The 26,867-nt window shown below is 43.9% G+C and overlaps 11 protein-coding genes across 11 annotated transcripts; 6 read left to right on the top strand and 5 right to left on the bottom strand.

Moving 5' to 3' along the window:
• SAMD00019534_072930 (hypothetical protein) lies at nt 1-312 on the top strand (the record flags this gene model as incomplete). The annotated part of the gene is made up of 1 exon (XM_012897700.1): nt 1-312. The coding sequence occupies one exon, from the start codon at nt 1-3 to the stop codon at nt 310-312; it is 312 nt and encodes a 103-aa protein (XP_012753154.1).
• A 393-nt stretch (nt 313-705) lies between these two features.
• SAMD00019534_072920 (hypothetical protein) lies at nt 706-2,166 on the bottom strand (the record flags this gene model as incomplete). Its single annotated transcript, XM_012897699.1, has 3 exons — nt 706-1,248; nt 1,714-1,809; nt 1,876-2,166. Coding segments are annotated over 3 exons (930 nt in total), but the record flags the coding sequence as incomplete, so codon positions are not given.
• Nucleotides 2,167-4,026: 1,860 nt separating this feature from the next.
• On the top strand, nt 4,027-5,342 carry SAMD00019534_072910 (hypothetical protein; the record flags this gene model as incomplete). Its single annotated transcript, XM_012897698.1, has 2 exons — nt 4,027-4,601; nt 4,670-5,342. 2 exons carry the CDS (start codon nt 4,027-4,029, stop codon nt 5,340-5,342), a joined length of 1,248 nt encoding a protein of 415 aa, XP_012753152.1.
• A 224-nt stretch (nt 5,343-5,566) lies between these two features.
• On the top strand, nt 5,567-7,600 carry SAMD00019534_072900 (hypothetical protein; the record flags this gene model as incomplete). Its single annotated transcript, XM_012897697.1, has 1 exon — nt 5,567-7,600. The coding sequence occupies one exon, from the start codon at nt 5,567-5,569 to the stop codon at nt 7,598-7,600; it is 2,034 nt and encodes a 677-aa protein (XP_012753151.1).
• Nucleotides 7,601-7,668: 68 nt separating this feature from the next.
• On the bottom strand, nt 7,669-11,445 carry SAMD00019534_072890 (hypothetical protein; the record flags this gene model as incomplete). Its single annotated transcript, XM_012897696.1, has 4 exons — nt 7,669-8,344; nt 8,412-8,517; nt 8,623-10,719; nt 10,791-11,445. The coding sequence occupies 4 exons, from the start codon at nt 11,443-11,445 to the stop codon at nt 7,669-7,671; spliced, it is 3,534 nt and encodes a 1,177-aa protein (XP_012753150.1).
• Nucleotides 11,446-12,749: 1,304 nt separating this feature from the next.
• Nucleotides 12,750-13,517, top strand: SAMD00019534_072880 (hypothetical protein; the record flags this gene model as incomplete). The annotated part of the gene is made up of 3 exons (XM_012897695.1): nt 12,750-12,893; nt 12,995-13,311; nt 13,403-13,517. Coding segments are annotated over 3 exons (576 nt in total), but the record flags the coding sequence as incomplete, so codon positions are not given.
• A 301-nt stretch (nt 13,518-13,818) lies between these two features.
• SAMD00019534_072870 (hypothetical protein) lies at nt 13,819-16,292 on the bottom strand (the record flags this gene model as incomplete). The annotated part of the gene is made up of 3 exons (XM_012897694.1): nt 13,819-15,413; nt 15,478-16,075; nt 16,173-16,292. 3 exons carry the CDS (start codon nt 16,290-16,292, stop codon nt 13,819-13,821), a joined length of 2,313 nt encoding a protein of 770 aa, XP_012753148.1.
• Nucleotides 16,293-17,857: 1,565 nt separating this feature from the next.
• Nucleotides 17,858-19,424, top strand: SAMD00019534_072860 (hypothetical protein; the record flags this gene model as incomplete). The annotated part of the gene is made up of 4 exons (XM_012897693.1): nt 17,858-17,946; nt 18,019-18,199; nt 18,260-19,192; nt 19,260-19,424. The coding sequence occupies 4 exons, from the start codon at nt 17,858-17,860 to the stop codon at nt 19,422-19,424; spliced, it is 1,368 nt and encodes a 455-aa protein (XP_012753147.1).
• A 140-nt stretch (nt 19,425-19,564) lies between these two features.
• On the bottom strand, nt 19,565-22,331 carry SAMD00019534_072850 (hypothetical protein; the record flags this gene model as incomplete). The annotated part of the gene is made up of 3 exons (XM_012897692.1): nt 19,565-21,222; nt 21,290-22,261; nt 22,313-22,331. 3 exons carry the CDS (start codon nt 22,329-22,331, stop codon nt 19,565-19,567), a joined length of 2,649 nt encoding a protein of 882 aa, XP_012753146.1.
• Nucleotides 22,332-22,571: 240 nt separating this feature from the next.
• On the top strand, nt 22,572-25,701 carry SAMD00019534_072840 (hypothetical protein; the record flags this gene model as incomplete). Its single annotated transcript, XM_012897691.1, has 9 exons — nt 22,572-23,225; nt 23,299-23,382; nt 23,450-23,772; nt 23,828-24,018; nt 24,095-24,162; nt 24,219-24,340; nt 24,412-25,127; nt 25,194-25,429; nt 25,495-25,701. 9 exons carry the CDS (start codon nt 22,572-22,574, stop codon nt 25,699-25,701), a joined length of 2,601 nt encoding a protein of 866 aa, XP_012753145.1.
• Nucleotides 25,702-26,105: 404 nt separating this feature from the next.
• SAMD00019534_072830 (hypothetical protein) lies at nt 26,106-26,854 on the bottom strand (the record flags this gene model as incomplete). Its single annotated transcript, XM_012897690.1, has 2 exons — nt 26,106-26,660; nt 26,852-26,854. Coding segments are annotated over 2 exons (558 nt in total), but the record flags the coding sequence as incomplete, so codon positions are not given.
• Between the last annotated feature and the right edge of the window lie 13 nt (nt 26,855-26,867).

Genomic DNA, 26,867 nt, shown 5'->3' with positions numbered 1-26,867 from the left:
ATGTTGCAAAAGATTGGAATCACTGCGCCCGACCTGGCACTGAATGGAGCAGAGGGTGTGGAGAAGGCATCGACCATCAACTACGATCTCATCCTGATGGATATCCAGATGCCAGTCATGGACGGCTATGAAGCAACGAGTAGGATACGCAAGGGTGAAGGCACATTGAAGCACACACCGATTGTGGCCATGACCGCCAATGCGATGGGTGGTCAGCGAGAAGCATGTCTAAACGCAGGATGTGATGACTATTTCTGCAAGCCACTCAAACAGAAGGATCTGGAAACAATGGTCAGGAAGTTCTTAGCATAACGTACTATTATTACCATGTGGCAGTCGCGCCACACTCAACTAGGTTCCGGCCTACGGAAGTACAACTACTCCATAAAGGTTTATTTATTTAGGCTCAAGATTTTTTGATTGTTTGATTGATTGAATAGGAATTGACGATTATGAATGATCAAACAAAGGTTTATTTATTGGTTTGGAACAATTCCGTTATTAGAGTACATTAAAATACAATATTTAGATTACATTGTCAAGGTATCATAGTAATGGTTGGTATCCCTCGAATTGGAATATACTACAGGATGATGAAGCCATATGCATAAAGCCATTCTCTCCCCAATTAGTATCCCATGAACTAAAATAATTAATAAATATTAGTTAATCAATCAATGAATCAATTATAAGGAGTTGTCAGAATACATACTTCTTGATTATCCATGCATCAGTGTTTGAATCATAACCAACAATTGTAACACCATGGTTGGGTTGGGAGGACATTGAACATCGGTACACTCCACTCTTGTAGTTCATGAATCCAGAGTCAACGTAGAGTGATGCGGCAATAGGTCCTTTCTGAAGAGCGTCAAGAAATGATTGTTTATCATTCTTAACAGATTTGACACCAGTCCACTTGACAGTTGATCCAGTGACTGAACTTGGACATCCTTGGTATCTAGCCTTGTATGGGTAGTTTGCAGTGTACATCAGTCCAGTTGGCTTGAGGTTGGTGTAGGCATCGTAGGCATTGCCACCACCACAACCATCACGTCTGTAGGTGCAGTCCAAGAAGTGTTGCTCAGCCAAGTTGATGGTTGAAGTGGCAGAATTTGACAACAGGTAGGCACTCTCCAAAGCGGCAGTTGATGCGAATGTCCAACAAGAGCCACACTGTCCTTGATCCTTCACAGGTGTGACAATGTTTGAGGTCCTCCAATCCAGCACTCCATTGATGGTCTGTGGTCCAGATGATGCTGGTGATGGCGATGGAGAGGACGAAGGAGTAGTTGATAGAGTCTGTGTAGGGGTGGCTGAAGGAGTACTAGTAGGAGTTGGTGACGAGGATGGACTTTGAGATGGCAATGATGAAGGAAAACTCGAAGGGGAGCTAGAAGGAGATGAAGAAGGTGAAGAACTTGGTGAGGAAGATGATGAGCTTGAGGGAGATGATGATGGTGAGGTGCTTGGGGAGGATGATGGCTCTGATGAACCTGAAGGAGTGGTAGTAGGTGCTTGGGGGTCCTTTGGTGTATATGGATTCTTTCCAACAATGCCACCAATTGGATTATATCCACATAACATCCATACCAAACTTCCACACTCCATCTTTCCACAACCAATTTCAGTACTGGCATTCCAGACCAACTAAATATTAATTAATAATATTATTAGTAGTTGTAGGATTATTTCAGAATATAGTGAAATACATACAGTTGGATACATGTAGCAACATGAATTATTTATACATTTCTTTGTGTTCCAATCATAGAGTGGAGCTGATTTATTATAAGTACGTTCTAAATCCTGAAGTGATTGATTGAGTATTAGTTAACTTGGAAACATTTTATGATCAATGAAAAGTATACATACTAGTCCAGGTTGGAAAGGTGGATAGATACGGAATGAAGCATATCCATAAGATGAGAATGAACGATCTGGTACTGTGTTATAATTACATGATGATACGAATGATTGCATCTTATTGGCAATTTGATCACTCCATCTTATTTCATTTAGAGGTGATGATGGAGTTGGACCATATACCAGACCAGCCTCCTTTCTAAACTTATTATGTGTATAAACAATGCTATCAATCTCACTACTAGTCAATGATTGACCTGTAGCTACTACTATTACACTACATAACAATATTAATAATGTATATGATATCATGGTTTGATTGAATGATAGATTGATTAATTGGTTTTGATGATTGATTTGATTGTTTAGAGTGATGATGTTCTATGTTTAAATAGATGGTGTTAAGGTGGCTTGCCATCCAATCAATCAACCAACAACCTTTGAACACCGAGTCTTTAAACGAATGACTGAAGGTTGAGAAGTTTAGGACCTCGTACAAGTCATTAACAATAACAACAACGATAGAAGAAGTGTAATGGGGTGAGGATAATGAATTGATTTATATCTATTGACATTGTGTTACAGGTGATGGCATTCAAGGTGATGGGTGCCATTCAAAGATAAGTCTCATTGACATCAATCTACTGCACTACTACTCCTACCTGGTATCTCTTTTTGATTTACCAAACAGTAACAGTCCAATCAAGAAGTAAGAACTGATGGAGGGGGTGTGTTGTGTTGTCGTGTCGTGTGGTTAGTGTTGTTGAGTTGGAAGTGGTATTGACTTGAACATCAATCATTGTGATGGCCGGCTGTGTGTGTGTGTGTGTGTGTGTGTGTGTGTGTATGTGTGTCTGTTTGATCGTTTAGTTGTTTGAATACGACTTATCACCACAAGTAAAGTGTGAATACCTTTTTTGAGAAGATTGAATAGGGTCCATTATTCAATTACAACAATGTTTAAATATGTTCAAGGACAATGTCAGAATAGATGTGTTTCCATTTGACCTTCTCAATTTACCTGAATAGCCTCCAGCCAAACATTATCGGAAGATATAAGTACCCTACTCAGTTGATCAATCTTCAGTACCATCAATTTAATCAATCAAAGTATAATAATACTATGACATACTATAATATAATAATAATAATACTTTTATATTGCCAATCTATAAATTCACTCCAACTATCTGATGATATGCAATGGAGGATGTTCCAAGATTGGATGACACTGTATAATAAACAATATGATTCAAATGAAATCCAAATAAGGTATCTCAACTGGAAGGTAATAATCAAACAATTCCTAATTATAATAATAATAATAGAATACTAATACTTAAATATATTACAGGACAATCATAACAATGTAATGTTTCATAATGGAGCATCAAACTCTGATCCATCTCATGTTGCAGTCGTTGATATTATCAAGAGTTCCAACAATATGGCAGCATCCAAAAATGACTTGGATTACTCTATCCAATACTCAACATCTAATGTTCCACCTCATATATGTATGTACAATGTTGTATCATTGATTGAATATCTACTAACATATCAACCGAAGCTGAATTGAATAAGTTTAGTGACTTGTCTTATTCGGAGTTCTTACAAATGTATACTGGAGGTCTACAAAGTGAGAATGCCGCTGCCGGCAATGTAACTGAAGTATATAATAATCAATCAATGACAAAAAATGCATTGATAATTGGATTAGTTACAGGATGTTTGACAATATTGATGGTATCATCTATTATCCTTTTATTCTTTGGTATTCGTAGATATAGAAGAATGAGAGTTGTAAACAACAAACTTGATCAATCATCATCTTCAAGTGACCTCAACAACAGCAACAACTCTTCTCATGTTGTTGCAACTTCAACATCATCATCCTCAGACAACTCTAACATTGTCCACCAATCAGCTCGATTGGGTACTCAACAACAATGTTAACATTGATTGAGTACTTGTATTATCTCTTTAAATAAATAAATCAAACATGTATTTCTAGATCGAGTGATCATTCCCATTTTAGGTAATAAAAACATATATTATGGGACAGCCCCTCTTAAAGAAGTGAAGTTACACCAAACGATCATTCATTTGATCTAAACTTATAAATATATACAGATAAAGAGATAATAAGAGGAAGAGGAAATGACAGAACCAACAACAAATGGCAAAGTTATATTGAAGACTACGTTGGGCGATATAGAGATAGAGCTTTGGGCAAAGGAAGCACCAAAGGCTGTTAGGAACTTTGTACAGTTGTGCTTGGAGAGATACTATGATGGTTGTATATTCCATCGTGTAGTGAAGAACTTTATCGCACAGACTGGTGACCCTACGGGCACGGGCGAGGGCGGTCAGTCCTGCTACGACGGCGGTCAGCCGTTCAAAGACGAGTTCCATACGCGCCTGAGATTCAGTCGGCGTGGACTGGTTGGCATGGCATCGGCTGAGCCCGACAACAACCAATCACAGTTCTTCATCACTCTTGATGCGGCCGAGTCGCTGACGCGTAGACACACGCTGTTTGGACGTGTGGCAGGTGACACTGTATTCAATGCACTCAAGATGAATGAGATTGAGTTGGACGAGTCCGATCGTCCACTCTTCCCTCCCAAGATCATCTCTACCGAAGTCATGCACAACCCATTCGACGACATAGTACCCAGACAGAAGAAGCAAGACAAGCAAGTCAAAGAAGTCAAGAAGAAGGCAGCTCCCAAGTATGTACCTTTGGCTGGTTCACTCATTCATTCATTCGTTCATTCACTGACTCATTCATTCACTCTAGAAACTTGGGACTGCTGTCGTTTGGTGATGATGAAGAACAGGATGAAGAGGAAAGAGTAGAGAAGAAGCAGACGACTGCAAAGACGACATCAAAGGCATCCAATGGCAACGCAAACACTACCACTTCAACAACTTCAACATCAACTACCACGACAACGACAATGAAGAAAGCTCCAACAACCATGAGCAAACAAAATAGAGAGTCTGAGAATGAGTCAGCTGACTCATCTGTATCAGCCAAGTCATTCGATGAGAGGATGAGGGAATCCATTATGAAGAAGAGTGCATCACTGAAGCGAGATAGAGATGATGATGATGACAACAAGGACAAAGATAAGGATAAGGATACATCAGAATCAACAACAGTAGTACCAGCTACCACGGTGGTAGCAGCAGCAGCCAAGCCTCCAAAGAAGAAGAAGGTTGTTGGAAGCTTGCAATTTAAACAGACTTCAAAGAAAGCTGCTGGAGATGGTGATGGTGCTCCACTTGCGCCACCAAGAGTGATCAAAAGGAGACAAGACTCTGAGATATTGGAGAAGTTGAGTCAGTTCAAGAAGAAGTTGGTACAAGAGCCAACATCATCAGGTAGCAAGGTTGATGCAGACGATGACTGGATGACACATCGACTACAATTCAATGATAAATCAGCTGGCCAAGAGCATTATATGTAATACTTGTTTAAAGGTTGAACATGACTGTGGTCATCATTGTGTTTGTTCGCCTCCACTTGGATAACCAAGTCAAACCGTGTCAGATTTGACAAGAATCTGATGATGTGGTGTGTGAGTCTGCAATCAAATGATCATTCATGAGTCAGAATCAATCAACCAATCAATCAACCAGTTTTGACTCATAGTTATACAAATAATAGATAGATAGATAGATAGTACAGACAATGGATACACTACCACATCATATATTGAGGATTGTGATAGAGGCATTGGCTAATGAACGTGACAATGCTTCATGTGCCTTGGATGTGCTGGCACTCTGTCTAACATGCAAGACAATGTTCACATTGCTATTGAATAACAACTCACCCAAATACTTTATGCGACTTACCAACTGTATCAACAACAACAACAACAAAGACAACAATGACAACAACAAAGACAACAACAATGATAATAACAACAACAATGAAAAGATTGACAATGTACTTTTAACATTGATCAGAAAGTCATCGACTAAAGCATTGGCATTGGATGATCGATACAATGATGATATTACCAAGCTATCACTACCATCATCACTCAGAACGTTGGTATTGGGCAATATGTTCAACCAGTACATCGCACCTGGACAGCTGCCCGAGTCATTGACAAGCCTCACCTTTGGTCATGACTTTAATCAATCGATTGCAAAGCCACCCTCGATCTTTGGCATTGTGAAGAGCTTAATATTAGTTCCCGACCCTGACACGCCCACACCATGGCATGGAGCGCTGCCCCAGTCCCTCTTGAAGTTGGTCTTTGGCACAAACTATACCCTGCCGCTAGAGGCTGGCACTCTCCCGCCCTCGCTCTTAGACCTGACGCTCGGCCACAACTTCAATCTCCGAATTGGACCCGGTGTGTTGCCTGTGACCCTACAGCGTTTGATATTCCCATCGACATATGACAAGGCGTTGCCATTGAGGCCCTTGAAGTCACTCACAGAGCTTGCTCCCAGGAAAGCTTTAAAGACTCCCAAAGTCAACACGGTCACTGGTATCTTGACACAGTATGCCGTTGGCATCTACGAGGCGATGAGGTCGGACTTTGACCTGTACCCTGTTGGCTCGCTCCCATCATCGCTCACCAACCTCAAGTTCAACGACTGCTTCAACGACCCATTGGCACCAGGCACCCTGCCTCAGTCTCTCGTGAGGTTGGTCTTTGGCAAGGAATACAAGGAGGTGATCAAAGTTGGCTCGTTGCCAAACTCAATCACTGAGTTGGTCTTTGGCGATCGATTCAACAGGACCATCTTGCCTGGATCGCTGCCCACCTCCCTCAAGACCCTTGTCTTTGGAATCAATTATAACAAAGCGATTGTCGTGGGAGGCTTGCCAGACTCAATCACCAGTCTCTCCTTTGGACATTTTTTCAATCAAGAGATCGCTCCTCGTACCCTGCCCAGGTCACTGACGGCACTTCGTCTTGGAATTAATTTTAACGTGACGATTGAGCCAGGAGTGCTACCAAACAACCTTGAGCATATGACCCATGGTGGCTCAGTGGAGTCCATCCCCATTGGATCGCTTCCAGAGTCCTTGAAATCATTGGTTTTAGGTAGCAGGTTCAACCTGCCAATTGAGCCCGGAATGATTCCTGGATCCCTACAATCACTGGTCTTTGGCAGCAACTTCAACAGCACCATTGAGCCCGGTGCCTTGCCAAACTCAATCACCTATTTAGTCTTTGGCAAGCAGTACTCAAATGTTATCTCGACAGAATGGTTGCCAGAGTCGCTGATTGACCTCATTCTACAAGCGCCAAGCACTGATAACGTCCAATTCCCACACAAGCTCACAATGTTGACTGTGAGCACGGTACAGAGTCTTAACAATTACCTGGCGCAATACAATCCCAGCAGCCACTCGATCGAAACAATCACAGTGGAGTTAGATAGCATCAAACCGATGTTCACAGCATCAACAATCAAACTCAAAAAACTACTACTTATTGTGCCAGAGGTATATAACAATATGCAAGAACTCTTCACTCTGTTGGTAGCCTTCTACCCCAACGTGGACAAGTTCGAGATATACTGCTTTGCCGAAGATGTAACACCCAACAATCTTCAAGAGTTCAACTTGACCCATTCCATCACCCTGAAGGGCAAGTGGGTACAGCGTACAGACAGCAGCCTCCAAGAGTCCAAAGGCATGGTTCGTCCACTTACCTGCTACATGTCGCCAGGTATCAACAGTCAACCATCCAAATAATCATTCAATCAATCATTAAAGGTGTATGTGTACTATTATATATCTTGAAAGTGGAACTTGTTTATTCGTTACACATTGCGATTGTTGTTGTTGTTGTTGTCCACAGTCTGTTGATGCTGCTGATGCTGTTGTGGTTGAGGTAGTACAGTAGATCGTTTGGAAGGAGGGGGCGATGTGTTGTTGCCACTGCTGTTGGACAGCGCCAGAGGATGCTCGTCCACTTGAAGTGATTTGGAATCGGGTGGCGAAGGTGTCCTGATGAATCCAACGCGTACACTACTTCTCTTGTTCTCACTTGGTGGTATCGTCCATTGAATTGGTGGCAGCAGAGGAGCATCGTTCAAAGTCGAGTAGTTGAATGGGTTGGAACCTGATTGATTGGCAGCACTGGTGGACTCGGACCGCTTCTCAATCATTATGTCAATGTCGTCCAGATTGCTTCCATCCAATGCCTTCTTCTTTGGTGAGGTGATTGGTAGTGTCGTTGCAGACTTATCAATGCCAAGCTTCTCCATGATCTTTGCGCGTGTCGCTTCAAAGAACTCGTCGTTCAACCTCTTGTCGGTCTCTGTCCTTGGCACGTATTTCTTGCCACCTGTCATATAAGCATCGTACTCATTGATATCAATCTTCAAATGCTTTCCATTGATATTCTCTATGAATGTAACTGCAATACCAAATGTTGTAAAGTAATAGTATCTCTCCATTTTCAATCGTTCAGTATTACAAAACTTGGATATGAAGCTGGATGGATTGGATTGATGTCAGATCATTGATTGATTGGTGGAGTGAGGTGATGGAAGTGACTTACTCAAAGTTGGAGAATAGGTTAGGTATGTTGGCATGGATTACTACATAAATGAGATGGGGCAGGAAGTCATCGGCTCCGCCTGGACTTTCAGAGTTGGACAACAAAACTAAAGGTGGACCAAGTGATGTTAGTTTGTGGACGAGGGTCCAGCCTTGCATTGGGTTAGTTAACTATTACTTACATAGTATTATTTTACAGCAGTTTAATATACACTCCAACTTCTGAGATGGCGAATATAGGTCGTTGACGGAATGTAGCTCCCTCTGAGCGGCCAACCAGAGGTCCTTGTTCCAATGAATCTCATTGATCTCTAGATGTTGGGGCTCGACAAACACCAGCTTGCCCATGCGATCCGACAGCAACACATCCTTCTCCAGTGAATCCTGCGTCGAGAAGACTGCCTTGTAGATGTTCTGATAGAGGTAGTTCTCAATCTCGTTCAGCGGCAGAGTGATCAAGTCCTCCTCCTCGTCGTGATCCAGTGTGGCAACGTGCGCGCCAAACATCTGGCTGGCCTGCAGCTGTGTGCGCATCTCCCTGAGGAAGGACAGCACCATCTCGGCCTGCTGCTCCTGTGTCTGGCTCTTCTTCTTCAAGAAGCCACGTATGAATGCGTCCACACTGTTCTTCTTCAGCTTGTCCACGAGCGAGATGATCTGGCTGTCTGATATCTTGAGCGGCTTGGTGTGGCCCTGGGGTGGTGAGTTGGGACGGCCATCGTCGGCCACCCAATTGGGCGACACCCAGTGGCCTCCGTTGGCCTTTGTATCGACGCTCTGACTGCGGTTGTGTTGTCCCATGGGTCGTCTTTTGTTGCGATCGTTGCTCGCGTCATAATTGCTATAGTCGACGGCCAGCAACTCCATGGCTTTCTCGACATCGCCATCGTAGCTGGAAAGTCCCTTCATGATGAGCTCGTCGGGGTACTTGGGGAAGATCTTTGCCAGGAAGCTGCACTTGACCGTGTAGTTGGCGCGTTTGTTTGTGTTTTGCACAAAGACGTTGCGGAAGTGCACCACGAGGTAGGATGACAACTCGGATAGAAGTGACAGGCGCCATCCGCCAATGCCATCGCTGGCACTTGGCGACTCGATGTATCCTACGCAGTTGGCGATGCGGCGACTCTGCTCGAGGCCCTGCTGATAAGAGATGGTCTGCTTGAGGTCGGACGACTCGCGAAGGTCACGCTTCAGTCCAACCAAGATCGTGGGAACCTCGGGACACATCAGCTTGATCTCCTCGACCCACTCGCCAATCGATTCGAACGACTTGACATCAATCAATGAGAATGCGATCAGGACAAAGTGGCACAAAGACAGATTGTACCTGCGCTCCTCGTTGGATAGGCCTGTCGAGTCTGACGTGCTCACACACATCATGCGTCCATTCGATACAATGTGTGATACGACTGGTGCGTTGGCTGGCGTCTCATTGTCATTGCTCTCAGTCGATGTTGTCGATGACACTGACGAGGAGAGCATCAGAGAGAAGTCGCTCGAGCTGTTGAACGATGTTAACTGGTTTGCAGTGGCAGGATCTGGTTGTTGTTGTTGTTGTTGCTGCTCAGCGGCAACTGAGCTCAGTGAGAGGAGTGATGGGTTGCGGCTGATCGATGACACTCGGGATGCATTGTGTTGGCTCATGAACTCGGTGTGAAAGGACTTTAGGAATGTGCCAGTGATGTCCGATGTGCCAATGATCGTGCCCCTGAACTTGGGCGCCAAACAGTCGCAGTCGCGCATCGATCTATGTGACTCGATCGAAGTCCTCATATTATAATGATTGGTCAACAGTTGAAGAAAGATCTGTCTCGAGTACTCCATCGCCTCAGACATGGTAGGTGGGCTTGATGACAGTTGGCTTGGATTGTTTTGTTGTTGCTGTTGCTGCTGCTGTTGGATGTTGATGCTTGGAGATGTATTGATTGGTTCAGTGCGCTTTGTTGTCGATGTCGATGTCGTGGATGTTGTTGGTGATGTTAAGGTGTGTACAGTGCCCGCGCCAGCAACAATGTGCTGAGAGGGCGGAGGTGAGTTGATCAATGAGAGGTTGGGCAAAGCGCCATCCGTTCGCTTGAGGCCATTGATTCGCTCCTGGAGATATAGTTTGAGCTCTGCGCCGCACGAGCAGTCACGTGTATCGATGTAGTGCAACGTGTTGTACTGTGTCCAATAGTGTTTGTACCAGAGGTCGCTATAATACGACACCGTATTCATCAAATAGTTACATGTCTCTGTCAGCGCCAACAATGATCGGTAGTCCAGATGAGTTGACCAGAAAGGCAGCGTCGATATTATGTACCTGACGACTAAAGTATGATTGATTGAGTGAGTATGAGTTATTGAGTTTGAGAGCGGGTGGCGTCGCCGCGACACGTACCTTGATCGTTGGCCAGGATACTTTGCTTGGGTGGCGAAGCAATCTCCAGCTGCTTGGTGTCGATGATGCTCTGTGCAAAGAATGAGACGACGAGTGGATCGAATGGGAGTCGCTTGAGGGTGGGATGGTTGAGGATGGCATTCATGAATTGTTGGAGATGGTCCTTGCGTTGCTCGATGAACTCGTTGTTCATCTTGCCGAATGTCTTCTTGGGTGGGAATGGCAGGCGACTGAGTGGGTAGGCGGCATGCAGCTTCAAGTCAAAGTCGAGAAACTCAGAGTAGCGACGTATGATGTTGTAAATGGTTCGACTGGTCTCCACCTGGACGCGGTACACTGTATAAGGTTTGTGCTCTGGTGACACTGTCTCTGTTGAGACGATCAAAGCACTTTTGATCACCTCTGATCCTGTGTCTGTCATAAACGTCGACGACTCGTCCTCATCATTACCATGACCATGTTGTTGACTATGCTGTTGTTGTTGTGGTGGTTGTTGTTGCCCCAGCCTTGGACTCAAGAGTGGCCTTGTATTTGAACCTGGTGGTGATCCAACTATTGTTGTTATTGCATTGTTGTTATTGATGTTATTGTTGTTGTTGTTATTCTGTTGTTGGTCATTCCTGTAAAGGTTGCTAAATGAATCCACTCTTTTCATTTCATTGCGTGATTAACTTGATTGATTATGTTGATTATGTTGTATGATTGATTGAATAAGATGAAGAAAGGTGATTTGTTGTTCATGTACAATGAGTAGTATATCTCTAAGCTAATTACTACTACTATTACTACTACTATTACTATTAATACTTATACTGATACTGATACTGATACTAATAATAATGTAACAAACAACAACAATAATAATGTGTTTGAATGATCACTTGAAAGTGTTTGTAAATATCAGTCAATAAATTTGATTTATCAATTCCCACCTTGAAACCAACCATCAAACCATCAAACTATCAACATTTTATCTAGTGATAAATACCTCAGCTACTCTACTACTATTGGAAAATCTTTATAAATAAAATAATTATTTATAATTCAATACTATTTTTAAAATATATATATTAAATAACCATGGTGAACTTCGCTTTCACATAACACAACTGTGTAAAAACAATGTAAAACAAACAAATTCAACTTGAAAAATCGATGTAGTTTTGACCATTGAGCGAATGAATGTGATCAAAGTGAAGTATGGGTTGACGACAAACATCATTGACATAAACTCTCTACATGTAAGTACTAAGATTTATTATTATTATTGGATTTATTTATTGGATTGATAAGATTGAAATGAATGTTGTTGGGGATGATGAGAACACAACGATCAGAGTCGTATGAGTGTCGTTGAAATTCATGGATGTACAATGTTTTATTGTCTCCGAGACCCTATCATTGATGCTAGTGATTCAATACAAGTTGATCCATTCCCTGACCCACCCAACAACATACATTCATTCAATTGATCAATCAATCCGACAACTTTCAATCATTCATTATAACATCATTACTTAATACTAATCATCTTCCTTCTTTGCCACAGTATAGTGTTATATTAAACTCAACTATGAGGTCCATTGAATCAACAATAAACTATAATCTAATTGTAATCATCTTATCCTCTTTTTGTTATTATGTGTATATCTGATCTGATCAACCCAACAACATCAACACTCGTCAATTCAAGTGTGATTGTGAGATGAACCCCTTTGAAACTGATGAATGAGCGCAACAACCCCCATAACAATGGTAGTTCATTCAAGCTCATCAGTCACCCCCTTCACTAATCACTCCACTCACTCATTCACTCACTTCACTTCACTTCTCACGATACACTGCACTCGAAAGCAACTCAAACCTTTCCTTTGTGGTATTTGCACGATTAATCTTACTTCCCAGGTTATAGAGATAAATATAAAAGAGAGATATAGATACATAGTTAAATATATATATATCATAGAGATAGAAAACATGTTCAAGTCATTCATTGATTCAATTCTAAATTGGTTCAGAAGTCTATTCTGGAAACAAGAGATGGAGCTGACACTGGTCGGTCTTCAGAACTCAGGCAAGACAACTCTTGTCAATGTTATAGCAGTATGATCAAATGATGAATGGAGTGCCAGTGACTATGATTGATCGATCGACTAACTTACTTACTTACACTCGATTGATTGAATGAATGAATGAATGAATAGAATGGAGATGCAGCAGAAGATTCTATACCTACTGTTGGATTCAACATGAAGAAGGTTACCAAGGGCAATGTTACTATCAAGTTCTGGGACATTGGTGGACAACCTAGATTCAGAGGAATGTGGGAGCGATACTGCAGAGGCGTCAATGCCATCATCTTTGTGGTGGACTCGGCCGACAGAGAGAAGTTTGAGCAGTCCAAGGCAGCACTACACGAATTGGTCAACAAGCCACCCTTGGCCAACATCCCCCTGCTTGTACTAGGTAACAAGAATGATCTGCCCAACAACCCAACAAAGGAGGAGTTTATAGCATTGTTGTATGTATCGAGTGATGATGGCATTGATTGATTGAGTGACGCGAGTGATGTGATTGACTGACACTTCTTTATTCATGTGTATGATCTTCAGTGAATTGGAATCGATCAAGGGAAGAGAGGTCTGCTTCTACTCAATCTCGGCAAAGAACAGCGTCAACATTGACATCACACTGGAATGGTTGATCAAGCATAGTTCACAACCCTCAAAGTAAACATCGGGTCGAAGAGGTGCACGTTTGTAAATCATACATAGTTTGTTGTTGCCATGCCCCTGTACATGGACTGATTGATGGATTGATGGATTGAGATCGTTTGGATGGATAGATTTATTACAAGCTCTCCAATCCCTATGTCATTGGATTGGAGGTGAACAGGTGGCGTATTACTTGGCGCTATGGATATTACAATGGTCGATGAAGATGTTTGATTGGATTGATTGATATGTACATATGATTGAATGAATGGATAGATGGATGGATGGATAGTTGCTTGGATTTGATTGATCGATCAATCACTGCTGCTGCTACTGCTTGAATTTTGTGGATACTTGGGTGGAGTTGTTGCTGAGACTAGGTTGGCATTGGAATTGCTCTTCTTCTTTCCACCAATCTTGAGTGATGGCATGTGTCTGAAGAGTCCTGATGTCCTCTTTCTGCGCTCCTCCTTCTCTTCTTTCTGTGCAGCGACGCTCTGTTTGTTGGCCGCCTCTACTCTCTCGCCATACTCCTTGAGGAACTCGAGCAGGTCCATTCCATTGTCGTCCTCCTCGACTTCGCCATCGACACATGCTTGGATGATGCGGTCCTCGGTCTCGTTGTCAAACATCACCGACTCTGAGCTAAGCTCAGAAGCCGAGTCTGAGCGTGAGACACATGGACGCACCGACTTTTGATTGTCTGTATCGATTCCGCTGGCTCCACCATTGGCGCTGCCCAGTGAGATGGTGTCGTTGTGGATGTTGGAGTAGTGCGCCGAGGTGTTGGTGGGCGAGGTTGGTCCAAGTGAGCACAGAGATGTCGTTGACTCGGACTTCCTGACGAATGATGGAGGCTTGGGCCTCCTCTTGGTCGTCTCCTCCTCCTGTGGGATGTTGGACAGGTCCGAGTAGGACTCCTCGTCGGGGAGCATCACCAGATCGGTGGTGACCTCCTGTCCGAGCGACTTGAGCTTCTCCAGCGCCTTCTTGAGCTGTGACTCTGCCTCCTTGCGTCGTTTGCGCTCGCTGTCAAACTCTTCGCGCAGCTTCTTGAGTATGTTGGAGCGTGACTTGGACTCCTCCAGCTCCTTCATCACTACGTCCATCTCGTCCTGTTGCGCGCGCAGCTCCAGATCCTTGAGGTCGAGCTGATGACGGTAGTGATTGACAATATCGTAGAGTGAGCGATTCAGTTGGTTGGTCAGCTCCTCCTCGACCTCGGACTGAGGCACGATCGAGATGGGTGCGACATCCTTGTTGCCCGACTTCTTCTTGTGCAGAGAACCGTTGGCTAACGTGGAGATGGGTGACTTCTTCTTGCTGACCTTGTTGCTAGAGTTGAGCGACAGCTGTGCCTTCTGGTGCAGCTTGTGCAGAGGTGTGAGTGCGGCGTCGAAGCGCTTGGCCATGTCTGGGCCGTGCACATCCGCCAAGGTCGACTCGATCTTCTCCCTGTATTCAAAGAGGTTGCCAATGAGCGCGGTCAGATTCTCGAGAATTTGCTCATCGGCGTAGTACTCTGGCTGTTGGTGCGTCAGATTGTTGACGTTGATCAGCTTCTGTGTCGAACCCACTGGCTTCAATGGCGGCGACTCTGACCGCGACCTGTACCTATTGGCTCCATTCAATGTGGCTGTATGTTGAGTGGTTGTTGTTGTCGCTGTGCCATTGGTGTTGCCATTGGTGTTGCTATTACCATTGGCAATGTTGAATGTATTGTTGGCGTTGTTCTCATAGGCCAATTCATTAAAGTATACATTGATCTTTGCAGAGTTACTCGATATGAACTCGTTGAGATAGATCATGTACTCCTCCTTGATGCCTCCAAATGGCATCTCATTCGCCAAGTTCTGTAGCAACTTGGATACCAACACCAATCCACGTCTAGATTCAACTGTTGGAGTGTCTAAAGGATGGGCGTCAGATGGATGGCCATGGATCACTAACTAACATACAACATAACTACATACTCTGTATCAATCCAAACACTTCGGGAGCTACAATAGCTGGACAAATGAAACGAAGGAACATGAATCCACCAATGACGGTGGTCTTCATCTCGGGGAACTTCTTCTCGACGCGTTGTTGAATGTGACCCATGATGGTCTTGATTGAGGCTGGACATACTGATGCCGAGTCCAGGATCTTATCGAGTAGCTGTTGTGTGATGGTGATCAGACGCTCGAGGTTGGACTTGACGTCCATGCCCTTGCCAGCCTTGTCCGGGTCGATTTCGAATGAGAAGTTACGCGAACACAGGTCCAGCACAAAGGGCTGCAACAGGTACTTGAGATAGGTGTCGCCCATGCGCTTGTAGCACGAAGAGATGAGACGGGTGGCGGTGGACAGGCCACGGAAGAGTGTGGCCGAGTTGGACGTGCTCTCGACCTCCTTGTCAATCGCCCACTTGACCAGATGTATTGAGCGCTGCGATGAATGTATCTCCCAAAAGTTGACCAGTACATCTGACAAGTTGGCCGTACTATTGAACTCACGTGATGACTCCTTAACGACTAGATTGATCGAACATAATACATTCATCAACTCCATTTGAGGTGATAATATCATCTATATAGTTGTTGAGTTTGGTCAAGGTCAGTCTTTGTGTTCTTGTTTGAATTTGATCGTCCTGGATTGGTTTGGATTGGATTGATTCGATTCATACATCAATTATATCATTATACTTCTTGTCCACTCTATCTGAAGATAACTGTGTCCTATGTGTTAGTCTGTTCTTTGACAGACCACTCTGCGTCAAGGCAGCATCATGTGTAATGCTGGTCATATCTCTCTATTTGTTATATTATTATGTTATTATGTACAAATATATCTTGGAATTATAATATTATTATTATGATACAGATAAGAATGAATGGTAGTTGTATAAGGATAAGGATAAGGATAAGGGTACAATGTGTGTGAGAGAAAGAGGAAGGAGATGGCAAGTTGAATGGGGTCGTGATGTGTCAGATGAATTAATGAATGCCGTTGGTTGCTTGGATGCTTCGGCAACAACACTCAAGTTATTTTTGTTTTGTTGTTGTTGTTGGGGTGGCAGGGATGAAGGTGCTTGGGGTACACACACACAGAGGAGGTCAATGAAGTCAATTAATTAAAGGATGGAGGTGACACAAAGTGGGTGATTGAATTGTTGGATTGATGTCAATGAATGGAATCCACAAGGAGAGATACAGAGATTTGATTATTTTAGTACAGTATATAATATATATATATTTATAATTTATAATTTATAATATAATACAGGGATAGGAGGGCTCTGATTTCGTGATTGACAATCAATCAAAGGCCTTGCAGAATCTAATATTGGTGGTGTTGGATAATTTGATAGTCTTTAAAATGTCATGCATGAATCGATACCATGCACAAACAAATATATTGTATAAATATTATTATTTACAAAGTGGATAGATGTACAATGTATGTCAATAAACAAAAACGAACGTGTTGTGTTTGTTTGATGTTGTTGACGGTGATGACCTCCTTGTTGATGATCGTGATGTTTGTGTAGGTGTGTCATTCCTTTGCCCCCAGACAGTTTGATATGTTGTGGGCTAGAGCTCACTTGTTTTTTTTTTTGATCAACATTGTTGTGTTATGCGTGATGGTGTGCCCCTTTATTTTTGAGGATAGACTTTCCTCACGATGTATCTCTGAACAGGACACGAGATGATCGAGATTTGTGCGTCTATGGTTGTGGGAAACGGATTGTAGGGTATGCTACATACGTGGTCCGCCACCCTGTCCTCTCTCCCAAACACCTTTGCATTGTGGGAAGTATCTGGATCTTGATCCGGTTATCCGGGGTTGGTCCTTTTTCCTTGTTTGGGTGATGATCTCACGTACTCACTATCATTCATCCCTTGATGATCAACAACAAAACCATGTCAAGTTATAACTTACTTATTTCCTCGGGACTTGTTATTTCAATCATTCAGAATTGGATTGAATTGGATTGAATTGAATCGATCATCTCTGATTGATGAAGATACATAAAATTATTTGATCGATCGAAACATTAATATTTGTTTGATTAACTGCTTAGCAAAATGAGAGTGATAATGAAACCAACACAAACCCAGGCCATCAATTGATAGGGTACCCTCATCTAATATACCTTTACCCTTACCCTTGCTTACCCTACCCTTGCCCTCACACACACACAAACTCTCCCACTTGATTTTTTCTCTTCATCTGAAGTGATCTCACTCAGATTGTTCAAACAAATAAACACACTCTTGTGTGGCGCGCAACGAATACGCAAATACAACATCATATACATACTACCATCTACCAACCAACAGCCACTACTATAACACAACAGCAACAATGATGTCAAAGAAGTTGTCTATACCCGAGGAGGTCATGAGCAAGAAGGATCCAGAGCTCTACTTTCAAATTGTAGAGAAGCTTGGTGAAGGGTATGATTGAATGATTGAATGATCAGGTGATTGGTTATGAATGACTGACTGATAGATATGTACATTACATAGATCATATGGTTCAGTTTGGAAAGCAATCAATAAGGCGACAGGTATACCAGTAGCCATCAAGAAGGTGGCAATCGACAATGATCTCGATGACATGAAGAAAGAGATCAACTTTATGAAACAATGCAGGAGCAACTATATCATTACTTATCATGGTAGTTTCAAGAGAGACAGTGAGATATGGGTATGTTACTCATTCATTCAATCAATCAACTCAATCAACTCATTCAAATCAATCAATTAGATCGTAATGGAGTATTGTGGAGGTGGATCAGTATGCGATGCTATAAAGATCACGAACAAGACGTTGACAGAGGAACAGATTGCTGTGGTATCAAAGGATGTATTGCAGGGTCTGGCATACTTGCACTCGGTGCGAAAGATACATCGTGACGTTAAAGCCGGTAACATCTTGCTCAATCACAATGGAGAGAGTAAGCTGGCGGACTTTGGTGTGAGTGGACAGCTGGACGGATCAATCGTCAAGGCACAGACAGTGATTGGCACACCGTTCTGGATGGCGCCCGAGGTCATTCAAGAGGTGGGTTACGACTACAAGGCAGACATATGGTCGTTTGGTATCACGTGCATAGAGATGGCCGAGTCTAAGCCACCCCTCTTCAACATACATCCGATGCGTGTGATCTTTATGATCCCCAACCCTTCGCGGCCACCTCCCAAGCTGACCGAGCCCGAGAAATGGTCGGCCGACTTCAACGACTTCCTGGCCAAGTGTCTGACGAGAAAGCCCGAGCTGCGTCCGACCGCTGTCGACCTGCTCAAGCATCCATTCATCACCAAGGCCAAGTCACACAGTCTGCTGGTGCCGCTCATCGACGAACAGGAGCAGATCATCGGACAGAAGGGACGCGAGGCAGCACTTGGATTGGACAAACAGGACGACGAGGAGGACTCTGACGAGGAGGACTCTGACTCTGAGCAGGACAGTGGCACCATTCGACCAAACAGGCCGAGCGCAGCACATGCCATCAAGGAAGACGATGGATTCGACAGTGGGACCATGGTCATCACCGACAACAGAAACTACGACACAATGGTCGTCAACAACGACGACGCTTCATCCACCATGCGCATGAACAATGGCAAGAACAAGACCTATGTACCAGCCTACATGGATCAATTCAAGAAGGACAATCAATCATCATCAAGTAACAAAGTATGTTGTGTCTCTCACTCATCCATCATCCATCATCATCCCTAACAATCAATCAATCAAACTATAGTATTCAACCTTGTCATTGGAGGAACTGCAGAACAAACTGGAAGAGATAGAGAAGGAGAAGGAACAAAAGATATCGGCAATCATGGGCAAGTACACGATCACAAAGGAGTCACTAAAGTTGGTGCTGGATGAGAAGAAGTCGTCTTCGCATCATGTTAAAGGTTAAATCAAAGCTAGACCACCAGTTCAACCTCGATGCCTCCTCTGGTATGGCAATAATGTTATTTATGTGTATGTTGCCGTTGCCCATGGTCTGTGCAACGGAATGGTAATAGTAAATGTAAATAAAGGTGGACCAAACGTGTCCTACTTGGTGACCTCATTCATTGGCTGTGTCTGTATCTGTGGTGGCTGTGCCTGTGGCTGTGCAGGTGGCTGTGGCTGTGTTTTTGGCTGCTTCTTTGATGGTATCTGATCGACATTGTTGGTCAGCTTGTGATACTCTGTCTTGAGAGTTGTGATCAGTTGATCAAGATAACGTATTCTAGTCTGTTGATAGTCGTTGACAGCCTTGAACACATCCAGTGTACTTGTGGATGATGTGGATGTGTCCGTGGTCGAAGATGAGGTCTGAGCATTGACATCCGAGTTGTTGTTGTTGTTGTTGGAGTCAACACTTGGTAGTTTGGACACTGATATCAAACTCCTTTCCTCGACCAACCTATCGAGTGTCTCTATAATCTTATCAGTCTCTGAATTGAAGGCACCCTGCTTCTCAAGTCTTGTCTTTAGAGAATGATAAAAGTCACCAATTGGGTCTGTTGGAGGCTTCATCTCTTGATACGATGGGAACAGCGAGTAGAAGGTGTGGGTGTGCGACACCTGTCCATCCTGTGTAAGATTGCGGAAGAGTTCCACGTAGATGCTCTCGGAGAATGGCTCGAATGAGCTGTCTTGCCACTTCCAACTAAAGTTGCTGTCGCCAAAGAATGAGATGCCAACGTTGCAGAGGAACTTGGCATAGAGCTTTTGATATGCTTGATGTATGTTCTCGTGTATCTCAGCGAATGTCAATGATGGGAGCGACTTGTTATCGCGATAGAATGTGTGAATGATCTGGCCAAAGGTGTCAAAGGCCTTCTTTGTGGACCACACGCCAGTCTCCCAATAGTCTGCCTCGATCTCTGTGATTGTGTCGGTCATTGATGGATGGACAAAGAACAATGGTACCACCTTGGGAATGAGGTTGAAGCGTGAGAGCTGTTCAGAGACATCCTGTTCTTCCTTGTCCACTTGTGAAACATCGTGTGAGTCGCGATCAGTCTCAACGTCATCGTCCTCGGATCCTTCATCCTGGCTTGTTGTTTTGGCATTGTTGTCGCTCCTGTCCTCTCCAATTTGAGTTGATTGTTGTTTGTTGTTGCCCACAGACTCAGTGTCCATGGCGTCGACAGAAGGTGTTGGTTCTGGAGCAGTTTCCAATTCATCATCGTCGTCCTCATCATCTTCATCGTCATCCATCTCCATCTCAGCCTCCAGCTCATTCTTGGGATCGTCGAGGTCTTCTTCGGCCTCTTCCATGTCATCATCCTCATCGTCCTCCTCCTCTTCGGCATCCTTTCCAAGGTCATCTAGATCAATGACCTCGTCCTCATCGTGATGATCGACGATGTTGTCATCGATCTGTAGGTCATCCTTGATCTGATTGTAGACGGTCTGTGTGTGCCTTGCCCAGACAAAGCGGTACCAAAGTTCCAGGATAAGGAAGCCCATCCAGGTCTTGAGATACGACGTCTTTACAGCAGACTTCTTTGTGAGCCACTTGTTGGCCGTCTTGACCCACCATAACTCCCTTTGGGCCTTTGACAGCTTGAACTGAGAGTCAGCTGATCGCGACGCTGGCTCTGGTTGTTGACTCTCAGCGATGGTGTACACCGATCCAACAATCTGAAGCTTATGTACCAATGATTCTTCATTGTTTGGACTATTGATATCACTCAATAGTGATTCGATTGATTGTACATCTTTGTTGTTGTTGTTTGGACAATGATGAGTTAGTAAGTGATTGATTGATTGAGCGTGATCACTTACATGGTGCCAATGGTTTGAGGATTGATGCTGGGGGATTGAACTCATTCTTGTACTTGTTGTGGATGGGCGAGGCGGTCTCTCCTTCCACGATCACTTGATCATCAAGGTCGCGATTGGATGATGATGATTGAAACCATTTGGTGAGTTCAAGATAGAATTGTGCACAGTGTTGTGGAGGTGTGGACACTAGGAAGCTGAGGGGCTCAAGTTGCAGAAGTGATTTGGAGGTCTTTGCTTTCTTCTTCTTCTTGACGCGTTTGGACTCGACATCACCAATGACATTGTCCTCGACATCAGCCTCCCTGTCACCTGACTCACTGTCAGCTGATACGGACAACGAAGGAGGTGAGCCATCCTGTTGTTGTTTGGCTTGTTTCTTGCGCTTCTCTTTCTTTGGTTGACTAACCTTCTCAGTTTTAAGTGATCTCTTCTTTCTTTGAACACTTGGCTTGGTTGATTCGGGTAATGTTGTTGTTGTTGTTGTCGTTGATGTTGATGGTGTGGAAGGTGATGATGCCAGTGCAGATAAAGATGATGAGGATGTATGTACAATTGAGTTGGTATTGGCATTTCCTGCACCAACCAGGGGCAATGAAGTCTTGATGGGGATAGGCTGTTGGGAAGTGAACTTGTTGAATAGGTTCGATATCGATTGATTAAGATCATGATTGATTTGATCGCCGCCACAATATAATGACGAAGATGATGGGGTTGAGAACAATGTGGGCCCAACAGGTGCTCCAGTGGCAACAGGAGTAGAAGATGGAGGAGTAAAGTTTGGTTGTATCCTCTTCCTCTTTGTGTTTTCTTTAGATTGTGTAGGTGTTGGTTGTTGCGGTAACACTGAAGATGTTGATTCTACCAGTGTAGAACCAACTATTCCATTGTTGTTGACATTGTTGATGATTGGATCATTGATTGAAAGTTTATCCAATTGATGTTGCAATACTACATCGTGTGTGTCATCCTTGTCTAATGATGTTGTTGTTGATGATGTTGTTGGACTTTGTAGTCCAAGCATACTTGGACCCGTACTAATCATAGAGAGAGATAGATAAGAGTTTAAAATGAATGAAACTACATCATTAGACAACCAAATCTCAGAGACAACGACATTTCTTTGAAATTATGATTTTAAATTATGATTATGGTAAATCACTTTCAACCCTTGCCCTAACACAAAGTTTGAACTTGAAGTTGAAGTGACATTTCAGTAGTGGTCGTTCATTCATTCATTCATACTTACATACATACATTATACTGTGTTCTTGTACATGGTATAATGAGCACAGCCTCTAATGTTGATGATCGTCCTGTAGGAGGTGGATCAGCTGGCTCCACTCAACAACCTCAGCCTCAACAACAAGCACAACCTCAACAACAACAGCCTCAACAACAAGGCAGACAACAACAGCAGCATAAAGCCAAACAATATACGCCAAGGAAGTCATCAAACAATCAAGGCAACACTAACAAGTATTCAAAGAAGACATCTAGTTCTCCTGCGGCATCAACATCGGCATCTCCGTCAACGTCAACCACTCCACAGCCCCAGCAAGCGCAACAGCAACAGCAACAACATACACCAGACTCAAGTGCAACTACCTCGACCTCGACATCAACATCATCAGACAGCAGTAACACGAATGACTCTATTGGATCGACTCGATCAACAGTGGGCAGACCATGCGTCGTTGGTGTGATCGGAGATTCAAGTCGAGGAAAGTTCTTCTTCCTCAACAAAATGGTCAATGACTCTGTGTTCCACTCACTCAATCTACATGTCGAGTCTGGCAACGTTGCACCAGACGACACCATCAAGTTAGAGATATACAACGATGTCGACAAAGACAATGTCTACATCAATCTAAACTCGATCAGAGACACAAAGACACTAGTCAACGCATGGCACTCTCTCGAGATCAATCAATCAAGTGTAAGCAATCATTCATTCATTCGTTGATCGCCCTCACTCACTCACTCAATCATTGATGATGACGACGACACAGGACATTGAGAAGTGGTTGGAAGATGAGGACTTTGTGTACATGAAGTACATGTTGTACATGTTCCAGGTCTGCAACATCATATTCGTAAGTGATCACTGGACAACATTGGAATCATCCCAGTCCACTCACTCATTCAATCACTCAATCAAAGTTGGTCTTTGAGAACTTGACGATCAAGATGGAGTACTTCACAATGTTCAGATTGCTCAGACAATTGAAACAGAGCTCTGCATCAGCCATCAATAACATTGTGGCGAAGCAGAATATACCAGCTGATGTACAGCCATTCTTGACACCTGGCAAGTGCGTGCCAATCCTTCAAGTGTTCCTAATCAAAGACCTCTCCGACAACTATACACGAGAGTTCCATCTCAAGCTCGAGGAGAGTCTCAAGAAGCAACTACTGCTCATCATGAAGAACAATGATCTGTTCACATCTTTCAATCATTATCTGAACTCGAAGCAGCCATCAAAGTAAGTTAGTCATGGCCCACATATGCCATCCCACCGTACTGATCATCATACATAGTCCACCTCTGTTCCTGATCGAGCTTGGCAGACCATTGGTTCGACTGATTAGATTGTACCAAACACATAGCAATAGTGGCAGTGCATCCATTGGCAATGCGAATGAAGCCATCGATAGGACCAAGCCAAACGCTGGTTCTACACAACGCCAATTCAGGTTCTTTAAGCAACTTCTCGGAGTCTATGAGTCGGGTAAGGACATCTGGACGATCACCAGTTGGCCATTCCTACCCTAGCCATGTCACTAACCCAATCAACCATCAATCAGGTCATCATAACATACCAACAGCTTGCATCAATGGCTACAAGCAATCACTTGTCAATCTGAAATATGAGGTATGTAATGTATGGTCATGACCAGGCGAGCACTAACTAATACATCCACTCAACAGTTGCCAGAGTACGCAGTATGGGAGAGGACTGCCAAAGCGTTGCAGACACTGTTTGACCAAAAGGACAGTGCATTCAGCAACATCAAGAACAGCATCAATATGGACACTCAGTTCTCCTCAAAGTATGATGGACTCACACGATCAATCACTCATTCCTGTCCCTCCTAACACCAACCGACCGATCAATCAATAGGAATTGCCAAATATATTATAAGAGTGCACTTGATCAATACTTGGACGGACTACCACAGGTGTATGGAGCCAAGCTACATCACACCAAGTTGCAAAAGGCAATCAAGACATTGACATTCTATGCGGCAGGCCCTTCACTCGATCAATCGGTCCAGAACCTGATCAATGAATGCGATGCAGTTTGGAAGAAGGGCAGAAAGCTGTGCGAGGCAGAGAGTATCACGGGCAGACTGTGCTCGCTAAAGACTCACCCACTGCCCTCAAAGGAGCCGGGCGCCGTCCAGGACCCAGAGGCCAAGTATCACTCGACCAACTTCAGGACGCGCGGCTCATGCAACTGTGGCAAGTCGACGAGGTTCCCTCGCGAAGATGTGTTTGACGTTGACTATGCCAACAGCGAGTTCTACCATGCTGATTGCTGCGCTGCGCTCCAAACACTCGAGCTACCACCTACCAAAGTGCTGATGTACAGTGGAACGACTGCCACCACGCCCAGGAAAGAACTGACGCCCCCAGTATCATGGTTCACTCTACTCAAGCATGGACGCTCACTAATGTACGTTCCACAAGAAGGCATGCCCAATGACAGCTTCTTTGTCAACAACGAGGCACTCCTCCAAGAATGGGACTTCAACCGCATCATGAACACATTCAACTCCTTTGTCACAGGCACCAATGACCAAGTGGGCGCTTCCACCTCTTCTTCGACTCCCAGGTGTAAGTGTCGCAGGTCACTGGAACTATTCCGATCAACCAATCACTCACCCAATCAAACATATATAGATGAATCAGGTCGAATAGCATTTGAGTATCAATGTCCACTGGGACATCGCTTCTATGAGAAGAGAAGGTCAAAGATATTCTTTATCAATAGCAGCAGTACCAAGAGTGAGTTCCGTATATTCTATCAGCGACAAATACTGGAGAACTGCACGTCCAGTGACTGTGACTTTTACGCCCAGCTCATCCGTATTGTAATGATGCCCACCATGGACATTACCATGAAGGCGTCAATTGAGGTACGGTACAATTCATTGTTGGACATGTTTGGAAATCAATCTAATCAATCAATCTATTCTCTTAGATCACACAGAACAATGACAAGTCGAATAGATGGGAGTTCCAGCTGGACCCAACTGCAAACATTATATTGGCCAAGGACCAATTGTACACTTTTAGACTGCCCTATGCATATGTACTGGACTCGCTCAATGTACTTAGAAGCTTCAACAATGGAGTGCTCAGCTTGCACTTTGGCATCAAGTCACCAAACATCCAGCAGCAGAGTTAAAGCACAATCCTGGCAGGCTGGCTGACTGACTGGCTTGCAGGCATCAACAACACGGTGCCTTACTATTAATCATGATTAGGAGATATGAACTGGACTATGGTCTGAGCCAATGACCTGGCCTCGTATCCCGTGGACATCCAACAACCATCACAAGTTAGATGGATGGAAGGATAATGGAAACCAATCAAAGATTAAATTTGAAGTACGATCGTTCGATGGATCACCCAATCGACAAAGATGGTCTTCCGTCCACCAACATGCCACTAAGATAGAGATAGAGGGATATGGGGATAGGGGATAGGGAGAGGATGGGATGTTGGTTATTCTATATTATTTAGTTGTTTGTATAATGTAATTGTTGATCTGAACGTTGACTTTATGGCGCTGCTGATGCTGCTTATTTACTGCTGCTTCTTCTTGATGCCATCGACGTAGTTCAACTTGTAGTAGCCCCAGAGAGAGAATGGGAAGGCGACAGAGCCCAGACACAACAGGACAAAGATGATAATCTCCTTGACGTGCATGGAGGTACGTCTCTCGTACTCCTCGCTCGACTCGACCAACATGGCGCTGTAGCTGGCGGCGGCAGTGTAGGAGAAGGACTCCTCGCTCTGCGCACTGCGGAACTGGAGCACGGTGGCGGTGAGTGGGAAGACGTTGCTGATGGATGGTCTGACGGTGAGAGTCTGGCTGACGTTGGTGCCGGCCTCGAGCACCTCCCAACGGGCCTCGGCGGAGCCGTTGACAAACTCAAAGGATGGTGCTGAAAAGTCTGTGTCGTGGAAGGAGATGTCGTAGGCGGGTCCCTCGCCAACATTGTACACGATGAATGAGATCTCCATATCCTTGCCAACAACGGGTGGTGTCACAATCTTCTTTTGAAACAGCAGCTCTGCCTTTGATGACATGGCCACTCCAATGTAGCAAGCAATGAGCAATGCGATGAATAATTTACAATTCTAGAGTTTTGTTTGTTTGTTGTTGTTGTGTTGTTGTGTACATTCATTCAATCAATTAGTGATTGATCAATCGATGATCGCAATATGATGTTATCCAATATATATAAGATGATTGATTGATTGATGATGTGAAGAGTCTTGAATGTTAGGAAATGATCTACTTCTTGTTGTTGTTCATTGATCCATCATACCATTTTATGTATGTAT

This window comes from Acytostelium subglobosum (assembly GCF_000787575.1).
Source record: "Acytostelium subglobosum LB1 DNA, scaffold: scaffold14, whole genome shotgun sequence".
Taxonomy (NCBI): domain Eukaryota; phylum Evosea; class Eumycetozoa; order Acytosteliales; family Acytosteliaceae; genus Acytostelium; species Acytostelium subglobosum.
This window is presented reverse-complemented; position numbering and strand designations above follow the sequence as displayed.